The sequence below is a fragment of the Balaenoptera acutorostrata genome, chromosome 2, assembly GCF_949987535.1.
Source record: "Balaenoptera acutorostrata chromosome 2, mBalAcu1.1, whole genome shotgun sequence".
NCBI classification, from domain to species: Eukaryota; Metazoa; Chordata; class Mammalia; order Artiodactyla; family Balaenopteridae; genus Balaenoptera; species Balaenoptera acutorostrata.
Genome location: NC_080065.1, coordinates 40,830,705 through 40,842,793, shown reverse-complemented (window position 1 = coordinate 40,842,793; position 12,089 = coordinate 40,830,705). Strand labels below are relative to the sequence as shown.

Here is a 12,089-nt window from a genome sequence, read left to right as displayed (position 1 = left end):
TTCACTTTGCTGTACAGCAGAAACTAACACAACATTGTAAAGCAACTATACTCCAATAAAAATTAATTAAAAAAAATAGTACTTGGTAAACTCACTTGCATACCACCTAGCTTTTTAATGTATATATAAAAAGGGATTCATTTATTTTTAAATGTAGGATCAAAATAGCTTCAGTTACCATGTAAATAAATGGCAATATTAAAAATATCTTTGTAAAAATTAAGATAGCTTAGTCATAAATCCAACGATGATTGGCTTAAACATTAAAAATGAAAAAAGTAATTGATTGATTATTGGTCTTTGAAAGGAAACTTTAAATATTTTATTTTTATTATTATTTTGTAATTATGGTTAAAATCTACAACGTATAATCATTTGAATATAAAACTTACATTAATTTTTTATTCTGTAAGAAGAACATCATTTCAGACACCATTTATTTATTTATTTATTTATGGCTGTGTTGGGTCTTCGTTTCTGTGCGAGGGCTTTCTCTAGTTGCGGCGAGCGGGGGCCACTCTTCATCGTGGTGCGCGGGCCTCTCACTATATCGCGGCCTCTCTTGTTGCGGAGCACAGGCTCCAGACGCGCAGGCTCAGTAGCTGTGGCTCACGGGCCCAGTTGCTCCGCGGCATGTGGGATCTTCCCAGACCAGGGCTCGAACCCGTGTCCCCTGCATTGGCAGGCAGATTCTCAACCACTGCACCACCAGGGAAGCCCCAGGCACCATTTTTATAAGTTGTATTTATATTGAGCATGAGATGTATTTTAATTCAACTGGTTTTTTAAACTATTTGCTATTTAATGATTTTCCCAATAATTGCCTATAAGTAGAGCAATGTTTTAATAGCATGACTAAATTATGCAATGGCTTATACTAAACATGTAATTCATTTTTTTGTTGTTCCTTGCCCTCTATTTTCATTTACAAAGATGTTTTATTCTTGTATTTTTTAAAATAAAACTATTACAAAAATAAGACAGTGAAAAATACGTTTTTAGAAATAAGAATTACAGCCATATTATTTTGAAAATCACAATAAGTATATAGTTTTTAAAAAAGGTCTCATGATAATGATAACATCTATCTTTGTAGCAAACCTGTACTAAGGTCAGGAAATAAGGGCTGCAAAAAGCCCTTGTGGTTTAACAAGTTCTGGAAGCAACACAAAAGGTGTTTAGTGAGTACACCTTTGTTTTTCTCTTGTTTGTTTTTCAATTAAAATTTTCTTTTTGATGTATGCTGGAAATGCATAATACAAAGTATACCTAATAATAAGTAAATACTTTAAATATCTCTTATTTTGGCTATATTTGGTATAATAATCTATGTAATACTTTTCTTTTTTGCCTATTTATAAAACAATTAAATGAACATTATAAATTATGTGAGTAAAGTAGAATATTCTGAACGTATTGGTAAAATAGTTATGATCAAATATATTCTAAAAAGAACAGAGTAACTTATTTTGGATGTCATATGTTTTTGAAACTCATTACATATATGTATATATAGATATATAGATATATAGATATATCCACAAATATCTACTGATAATTATCCATAATAAGTTTACTATTTGAAGTACTGCTATTTCCAAACATTTTATTAAACTAAAGCTAAATTTATTATCTAATGAGATTCCATATAAATGTCTTGAGGAATGTAGTGTTTGTATATGCTAATATTAATTAAGAAAAGTATATTCTTAGCCATCTGTCATAAAATTGGTAGAGTTTTGGATAAACAGGCTATTAGGTTGTATCATTTTTTAAATATTAATGCATAAATAAACTGACTTTAGAATGAAATGTAGGAATTCAGATTTCCTGTCTTAGGCTACCTGGGAGCATTTACTATAATCTCCAAAGACTGTGCTGCATTGCAGGAAGGAAGCTGAGTTTTGGTGGCAAAATCTTACCATTAACAATTGTTTCCGGAATCATTTGGAGTCTCCCTACATAAAAACTTTAAAAAGTGATGAAATGACAGTTATCATTACAATCTTAAGTTACACATAGACACCCACAGGTTAAGAGTCTGCCGTGGGCATGGGCTACATTTTAAACAATGTCCTGAGCTATCATAAAACACACTACTATACAGTAATTCAGTGTTTCCTGAGAGATTTCAGTAAAAAGTCAACTACTTATGTGCAGTGTTTTATAGATTTGAAGACTAGAGTTAGAATCAGAAACTGAGAGGTCCACTTGATTTGATTAGTAATTATGAATTACTTGCTAATTTTCATTTTTATGTAATTTGTTCTTAAAATGAAAAGTATAACTTCTGATTCCTATCTCCCAGAAATATTCAGTACATAAAACAATGCCCGGATACCTGAAGACTATCTATTCTTTTAGGTGTACACATGGCTGTCTCAGTGATGAAGAAAACTCCTTTTATTTTTTAATAGAATACTTATTTAATAGGCAGGGTGTCTTAACAAATCACTCCCTTTTCTAAATAACTGCTTATGTTCTAATCAATTAATTAGCCATTAAGCTTAAGACAATGATTCTAGCCTATACTTCTTAGTTACTCTCCATAGCTCCAAAAAAATAGCTTATTGAATAATGTCCAACTTAAAGAAACTGTCACATTTTCAAAATCTTGATAGAGAGGAAAATTTCAAAAAAAAAACATGAGAGGTGCTGGCAGTCAACCAAGTATTTCATCACTTAATATCAAAATACGTATACTTTGCACATGTTTTTATTAACTTCTGCTATTTCCTAATTGTTATAAGCATTTTGGAATTATAGGAAGGCAGTTTCTCTTTCACAGTCAATAATTTCCTCCTCCTTATAGCTGTGTTTGACATAAAGACTGATACAGATTCAGACAGAAACCACAGATTCTTTAAAGAACAGATTAATCCACTTTAATTGCAATAAGTTAGAGTTAAGAATCTCACATTTAATAAATTTTCTCTGAATCATAAACAATACAAACCAATAATAATAAAATACAAATCCACAATTTCAATCCATGTGGAAGAACCTCCCTATCTGGCATCTTCCATTTGATACCATTATTATTACTGAAAGAAGGCAAAGATCACATTTTTTGTTTCCTTTATCGGAAGAATTTTCAGAAAGTGTGTAACAAACCAGATTTTCAATCAGTGAATACTTGAGAACTTACTATGTGCAAATATGTTAGCAGAGTCAGTGGTGAGCAAGATAGGCAAGGACAGACATGTAACAAGTAATTGCAAGTGCCCTTAGCATAACTAAGGGGTAAACTCAGCATTGTCTCTAAGTGTATGCCTAGCGACTTTACATGGCCTAGGGAGTCAGGGAATACTTCCTTGACATAGTACGTTTGAGGAGAGAGTTAAAGGATGAATAGATATTAGTCATGAAATTATGTGGTGCAAAAGCATCTCAGACTGAGGAAACAACATGAGCATACAGCTACCAGGGTAAGTTTAAGAATATGAAAGACATTTAATACACCAGGGCATAGCAAACAAAGGGGAAATGCACGTGATAGAGCAGGAGAGGCCCACATAGGCCAAGGAAGTTGGACTTGATCCTGAAGACAATGGGAAGCTATTAAAAGGCCTTAAGGAAAAGAATGACAATAAGCTTAGCATTTTAAAAAGATTTCTCAGAACCATTTTTTTTTTCTTAGATTCCATATATATGTGTTAGCATACGGTATTTGTTTTTCTCTTTCTGACTTACTTCACTCTGTATGACAGTCTCTAGGTCCATCAAGTGAGAGAGTGGCATGGACATATATACACTACCATATGTAAAATAGATAGCTAGTGGGAAGCAGCCACATAGCACAGGGAGATCAGCTCGGTGCTTTGTGACCATCTAGAGGGGTGGGATAGGGAGGGTGGGAGGGAGACGCAAGAGAGAGGGGATATGGGGATGTATGTATATGTATAGTTGATTCACTTTGTTATACAGCAGAAACTAACACACCATTGTAAAGCAATTATACTCCAATAAAGATGTTAAAAAAAAGATTTCTCTGTCTGGATTATGGAAAATGAATTAGGATTGTAAGAAGACATGTGCAAATTGACACAGAGAATGTAGTTAGGAAGCTAGGAATTAGTTTAGAGGATGAATAAAGTTACTTTGACTAGATTGATAACAATGGTGATGCAGGGGAAAGGAAAATTATTGAAACATTTAGCAGGTAGAATTTACATGATTTGATATTATCTTGAGGATTAGGATGAAGGAGTAGGGGATATTAAAGTAAGTGTGATTCAGTTTTCTGGTAAGGGTATCATTTCATGAATATAAAAACAATATAAATGTGATTAAAACTTTTTTTTTAGATTTTTGGAATTGTTGACATTTACCATGCTATCATTTTAGCTCTCTGCTTTTAACTAGAGTGCGTCAGAGAGATGGTTACATTTGCTATTTCCATTTTCACTTCTTACTTCTAAACATTTGCAAACTGTTTTGAATTGCCCCCACTCCTGATGTACACATACAGTCCAATGAAAGCCCTGAGTGCAAAGACACCAAAAATTTTACTGAACCTAAATCCAGTGGATACTTTTCAATTCCCCTCTATTGAGACATCCAGGTTTTTCAGGAATAAAAGGATGCCTTAAAATTATTTTTTAACTTCATGTATTAATATATTTCTAAACTGAATGCAATAAAATTATGAAGATAAAAGCTCAAAGAATTGAGAAGATATTTGGAATTAAAATGAGTTCTAAGAGTTTCAGGAAATATTGGGGAATGTAGAGAAAATGTGGGAAATCTAGGGAAACGTAGGGGGAAATGCAGGGAAAGAATATATGAAATAAGTGATGAGAAACAGGGACCATATCCAGCAAAGTGCATCAATTATCCAAAGGCTCAGCATCCAACTAGACTTCAACCTAGAGTTCTGTATGCAGTCAGGTTATCAATCAACTTTGAGTTTAACAGAGACATTTTCAGAGAAGAAATGGTTCCAAAAAACTATATCCCACTCAATATTTCATAGTTGTTTACTTAGGGATTGGTTCCAGCAACATGAATAACTAAACCAAAGGAAAAACATAGGGTCTAAGAATAGTGAACCCAACCAGGGATGTTGTAAAGAGAAATCCTACAGAAAAATCTCTAAAGAAAACTCAACAAATATTGGGTAGGATAAGAAGGCTGGAAAAAATAAATGAAACTAAAATAAGAGCTAATTATGCAAGAAATGAAAATCATTAAAAATCCATGAAACAAAAGGAAATGTCATCAAATGTTCCACTTGGCATCATGATACATGGTCAAAGTAATGTAAACACTTTATGGGTTTGGTAGGTTTAATTACGGGTACAAAATTATAATCCACCTTTACATCATAAAAGTAGAGATAACAGAAGTTAGAAAGTAGGAGTGAAGGAGGGATTTTGTTGCTTTCATCTGGTAAGTTTGTCTAGAGTTCTCTGAACAAGAAATAAAGGTATAAATAGATTATGTAAAGTTACAAAGGAGATCAAGGGAACAATTAGCACTAGTGACACAGTTATAGTACGAGAAAGGGGGTGAGAAGATACAGGGAGCTGTAAGTAGTTAAACCACTTTGTTATGGCAAAGAATCAATAAATGATGCCTATTATTAATCCATATAAGAAATAGAGACAGAAGCATATTGCTTGGTGATACCAACTAAACACCTTTTTAAAAATGGTGACATGGGAGAAGTGAGACTGGTGGGTTTGACAATGGAATGTTGCCATTTGTTATAAACACTCTATTAGGGCACATTTTTAATATTGTCAAGGCGGAAGAAAACTTTCCTCTATCCTTCTAGGTTCTTCTGTCCAGTCTAAGAATTAAATTGACATGAGCCAGTTAACAGGTGAAAATCAAATTTCATTTCTCATATGTACATGAATCCCACATACTTGATAGGGTCAGAGACCCCACATACAGGAGAGATTCAGAGACAAAGAGGTAAAATAAGGTATATATGCCATCCTGGGCTAAGGAATGGGAGAGGGACCTGGAGCTCTCAAAAACAGGAGGACGATTCATAGGATGATAAAAAGAAGAGCAGTTGTTGGGTAATTAGATGTTTGTCCTGCCATACAGATGGGACGACTTAGATAAAATTTATCTCTGGTAATAACCCTTTTTCTGGGAAAAATCCCCAATTTAAATTATCCTAAGTAGTTAAGGGAGGGACAGTAGTTTCTCTTGAGCCTGTAGGGTCTCCACTGCCTTTAGCACATAATAACCCACATGCCAAAGTGTCACATCTTGAAGAAGCCTGTTCTGAACCCCTAAAATATCATGTACATACATTATATATAGATATAGATATAGATAAAATTTTAATTGCAGAGAACATTTAAAAAATAATAGTACATTAGAATTTTAAATGGTACTTGTTTTATAGTCTTTTAAATCTGATACAATGAATTTTTGATTTTATATATTCAGGAAAGAGTTGTACTTGGTTCTTTGCTTTTGAGTGGCCCCCTCCCCTTTGAAACTTTATCCTTCTTTGGATTTTGCTCATCTAGCTTTTCTGGTCCTGCTCTTACATCGTGCTGGCTAAGGTGAGTTCCCTTAACTTGTCAAACTCCATGACTCAACTGCTTTTAAAATATAAGTTCCACTTTTTGTCTTTTTATGTCCTCACTTGACGCATCCTTAGTGATCCCTTAGTCATTGGCTATGCGTACATTTTCTCTTCTAAGTGCCTGACCTACATATAAGCGTTAGGATGCGTCATGGGCCTCTTAAACTTAACTTGTCAGAAACTGAATTTCTTTTCCTTCCCCTACTCTCCCTCAAACACAGGCACAAATTTCCCCAAAATGATTAAAATGCTACTGAGTTTTAATGCTGTCTCCCATAACCCTGAGATACACGCAAAAAAAGGGAGAAATCTAGGGCTTCAGTATGCCAGTTAAAGGTTCTCACCACCCCAAGCAGTGTTTGGGCAAGCACTCTATTGAGAAAAGTGAGCAGAGATTACTTGATACCTAGTGGTTCTGAAGAACACACTGAATCCTTTATTTGGCCAGAGCTGAAAGGACTTTTCATCAATGCCGTTAAGTGACAGCCCTGTTGTCTGAAGTTGTTTTATTGTTTTCCCAAGTTCGGATATTTGACAGAGCTCACCAGACTCCATAGATTATACTCCTATGAGGCATTCGTTTAAAGGCAAAGGTCAGTGCAACAGAGAAAGAGAATGCCAACAAGCATCAGAGGCCCGAGGGCCTTTCCCCAGCACCCTCCCTGTGGGCTCAATCTCTGGGACCCTGGAACATGCTGCCTCACTGGCCTGAACCACCAAGATCTGTGCAAGGAGTCTTGCTTTGGGGAGAGCTCACCAACAAAGCTCTCAGTAGCTCTTTAAATAGTCCATCCAAACTAGTCAAACCAAGCAGGCTATTTGCAAATCATTAGTGCAGGAGTTAGCCTTGTGGGTCTCCAGTGGAGTTTCAAAACCTAAACAGTACCTCAAATATCCCACTGCCCTCTTCTTGGCTAAGAGTAAAAATCAGATACAAAGATGTCTCTAAAAATAAAGTTAGAGCTTTTCCAGTCCAGCTGCAAATCAACTTTATCCTACACAGCAATCTTGTAGAAAGGGCCACTGAAGCGTCTTTCCTTTGGACCAGCTGCATGAGGGGTCAAAGCAGGCTGAATCTGAGGTCTCTAGCTAAGGGTGGGCTACCAAGGTTGGCATACAGATTCTGACTTCTTCAGGAAAAATTAACCCAGTCCTTCTCAAGTATATACTAGAAGCCACTTACACACAATGACAGTGACAGCATTGGTGCCTAAATTCAGAATGCCTAAATCATAATCAAGTTGCTTCAGAGATATATATATGTAGGCCTGCAGGCTTTAAATACTTCAGGGAACAGTCTGGTGACCAAATAAAGGAATCTCATGACAAAGTTGTATTTCCTTTGAGAATACTAAACTCTAAAAGGGAATGTCCAAAAATATGAATGTTATGTGTAAGGAAATTATGTAAAAAAATTTGAAGAAATACAATACAATGGGTTGCTGTTTCCCATTAGATATATGTATTATCAATTACCAATTATAATTATGGTAATTATGGGCAAGGAGTCCAGTCACCTAGATCTTCTAGTCTGAGCTCTGTTATCAGGAAAAGATTTGAAAAAAATTTTTCATAGATAATATGTCAAATGTGTTGTGTTTAAGGAAAGATTTTTATTCCAGTATCTTCATCCAGTTTTATTATCTACCTTTTAATTTGTACTCAGTTTTATCATCCATACAATGAAACTAATTTTAGGGGTCTAACTAATTTTTTCAAAGTATAATCTTATGACCACCTGCATTTGAAACATTGAGGGAATATTTCTCAAACTTAAATGTGTATGAATCATCTGGGAATCTTTCTTAAGATGCAGATTCTGATTTCATAGCTCTGAGGTAAAGCCTGAAATTCTCTTCTAATAAGCTTCCAAGTAATCTCCATGCTTCTATGTTCCTGTTTGATTTGCAGGGATTTTTTTAAGTGTGTATGTGTATGTATATGTATATGAGTATGTGTATAAATTTACAAAGGCAGGTACCTCAATGGAATCAATATCTGGAGTTAAGAATGCAAATCTGCATTCCCAAAAGACAACCTCACCCCAAGTTTTTTTTTTTTTTTTTTTTTTTTTTTTAATTTATTTATTATTTATTTATGGCTGTGTTGGGTCTTCGTTTCTGTGCGAGGGCTTTCTCCAGTTGCAGCAAGCGGGGGCCACTCTTCATTGCGGTGCGCGGGCCTCTCACTATTGCGGCCTCTCTTGTTGCGGAGCACAGGCTCCAGACGCGCAGGCTCAGTAGTTGTGGCTCACGGGCCTAGTTGCTCCGCGGCATGTGGGATCCTCCCAGACCAGGGCTCGAACCCGTGTCCCCTGCATTGGCAGGCGGATTCTCAACCACTGCACCACCAGGGAAGCCCTCACCCCAAGTTTTATAAACAATCAAGTTTAAGTACTACTGTTTAAATGAAATTAAATGTCTAAATTAAGTTTCAGCTATAAAATTATGTGGATCTAGCCTCATTCTGATATTTTGCTACGTCCTAAATTGAAGCCTGACACAGTCTCTTAATTTACAGGGCACGAGTGTTGCTTGAGTATCTATGACTTGCAAATAGCTGCCAAGCTTTCTGCCTCCAGATTCAATTGTTAATTAGGTCTGATCTTTTGCTATAAAGGTCTAAGATAAGACCTTTTGTACTATCCAAAGTTATGAGATTCTTTCTCCAAATGAAGAGTTAAACAGCAACTTCATACTTCTCTTAGAACTCAGCTCAAAAAAAATCCAAAAAAAAAAAAATAATAGCATCACATTTTGTTTTCTTGCCTCATCACTGGCTTTTCTGGGGCTGCACCCAGTTACCTCTGAGCTCCTTCCATGCTTCCTCTCTATAACATCTCAGGTCTTTACAGGAAATGTTCAACTAAACAAATGCTTTCTACAGTCTGTGACACAGAGTAGGTACATTACAACCTAGTACATTATTTCCTTCCCCTTAAAGGATTTCTTCTTTTTGTTAGTGTTACTCAAATATTATTGAATATAGCACCACAAAGTAACACGACGATTTCTCATACAGCCTAACAATGTTTTCTAATTTCCTTTTTTCCTTTCCTTACAGTATAAGCAAGTGGAACAATACATGTCATTCCATAAGTTACCAGCTGATATGCGTCAGAAGATACATGATTACTATGAACACAGATACCAAGGCAAAATCTTTGATGAGGAAAATATTCTCAATGAACTCAATGATCCTCTGAGAGAGGTAAGATTTACAGTCCTCAGTCTCCGTGTGCAAGATCATTGTCTACTTTCTCCTTTCCTGGGAAATCCTCCATTCCATGCGTTGACACTACTTAAAAGAAAAATTAAAATGTAATGTTAAAACATCTTGGTTTTTGCCCTTAGGTTCTCCCATTTACAGGCACTTATGTTGAAAAAAGACTGGAAATTGTTCTAATTATGATTCTCAGGATATCATTTTATTTTCTGTGTCCCTAGTTACAAAGTCCCTTCTTGTGTCCTCATTGCCCATATCTTCCCAGTTTTCCACTCTCTCATCTCATGCTCGTCAAACTGTTTCGTTAACTTCCTTTTGATTTCTGCTTTCCTCCTATCTTCATTTTCCTTACTCATCTCCTGGACCCTGATCACAGACTGACCTGACCCGTTGGGAGTAATTCATTTCCTATTGCCTCATTAAAACACTTGGCAACATCAATAACCACTTCTTGGCCTTGCATCTCCTTTCCATCCCTCCCTAGAAGCCTTCCCTCTGCCCACTAGAATGTACAGGTCACCCCTAGATCAAAAGAACATTCTCTTGAGTGTTTGTGTTTCTTACACTGTCTTTCTCTTTCTCCTTTCTTTTACTACCAACCTTCTCGAAAGATTGCTTTATAATTATTGCATTGTGGTTCAATCTCCACTTCTTTACCAAAATTGTTTCCTTGAAAATTATAAGTGAACATTTAAGCATCAAATCCTTTGTCTTTGAGCCATTGGTGGTTCTTTTAAACTCAATAAAACACATATCCTGAACCTCTTTTGGGAGCTTCTTTAACACTAAGCCATTACTGAGCCATTGGCTTTTCATTTTGAATTTCTGAGTTTTAGTCTCATATTTATTTCATCTCACTCTGCGGTTCTATAAATTTGAGCTCCAAGTTCTTGCCATAACCTCTGTTTTCTTAAAAGCTACATGATATCCCTTTGCCGTATTTATGTATAGTAAGCTATGTGTTAGTCATTATCTTCCATCACTAAACCATTTATCCTTTGAAGTCTCTCTCTCTCTCTCTCTCTCTCTCTCTGTAAATGTTTTAGTTATTCTTTCGAGTCATTTGGAATGTAAGACTTTTGTCTTTTTAAAAAATCTTTCTTTGCTCTGCACATCCAGTCAATTACCAAATGCTGTCAATTCACTGTGACAATATATCTTACACCTATGCCCTTGTCTCCCTTCCCAAGGCCCTTACCCTAACCTTATTCCTCTCACATGGACTATTTGCAATATCCCCTTAGTTTACCTTCCAACCTTTGGTCTGTTTTCTCTAACTACCATTTAAAGCAGCGATGCCAGATTAATCTTCTTTTACGTGTAAGAGCTAGTCATGTCTCTGCTCAGAAATGTTCAGTCTTTACATTACAAATTAAATCAACTATAGCCTCCTTAGGCTCATATTCTAGACCTTCTATGCTCTGATCCTTGCTGAATTTCCAGCTTTATTTTTCCCTGTTGCCGTACACGTTCCAAAGTGGCCTATAGCCAAATTGTGCAACTTACTGTTTTGAAAAACCAATTCTAATTTCTCAACTTGCATTATACATTTTCCAGATATTTCTCATCTGTTGGCAAAGGTAATAAATAATATTTCTTTATTTATACCTCCTTTGATTGTCCAGACTAGATCTGGTCTCTCTTTTCCCTAACCCCCAGTGCACTGAGTCTGTAATGCTTGTGTGCTACTTTCCATTTTGTCTATTATCACGATTTTTCCACATTAGTTTCCTCCACTTTTGTCTTGAAAGTTCTTTAAGAGCAAAGACCATTTAATCTATATTTTAAATTTTTTTTGAAATTCCTACTACATGTAGCATATGTTAAAGAGTCAATAAATATTTCTATTTCAACTAACATCTTTACCATTTATAACCATCCCTAAGTATCTGCATCCATTAAAAGTTATTTGTATTTTTTTAAGCCTTAAGACATCAGTTAAGAGTTTTGGAAATAGAAGGAGCTAAATATCTGCTATTGATTAGCTTATTTTCTCTAGAGTCCTCAGTCAAATAAGAATGTACAAATATTTTTGCTTTGAGAAATAGAATCAAAACTTTGTATTTTTTACACTACCAAATGTAAAATAGATAGCTAGTGGGAAGCAGCCGCATAGCAGAGGGAGATCAGCTTGGTGTTTTGTGACCACCTAAAGGGTTGGGATAGGGAGGGTGGGAGGGAGACGCAAGAGGGAGGAGATATGGGGATATATGTATATGTATAGCTGATTCACTTTGTTATAAAGCAGAAACTAACACACCATTGTAAAGCAATCATACTCCAATAAAGATGTTTAAAAAAAGTAATGCAT

At 35.5% G+C, this 12,089-nt stretch overlaps 1 protein-coding gene across 1 annotated transcript in view; it reads left to right on the top strand.

Annotated features, from left to right (window-relative positions):
* The window catches only part of HCN1 (hyperpolarization activated cyclic nucleotide gated potassium channel 1), a 382,573-nt gene that overhangs the window by 294,163 nt on the left and 76,321 nt on the right, over positions 1 to 12,089 (top strand). The window contains exon 5 of the mRNA XM_057540919.1: positions 9,617 to 9,763. Within this exon, the coding sequence (XP_057396902.1) occupies positions 9,617 to 9,763 (147 nt within the window). The remainder of the gene's footprint in view (positions 1 to 9,616; positions 9,764 to 12,089) is intronic.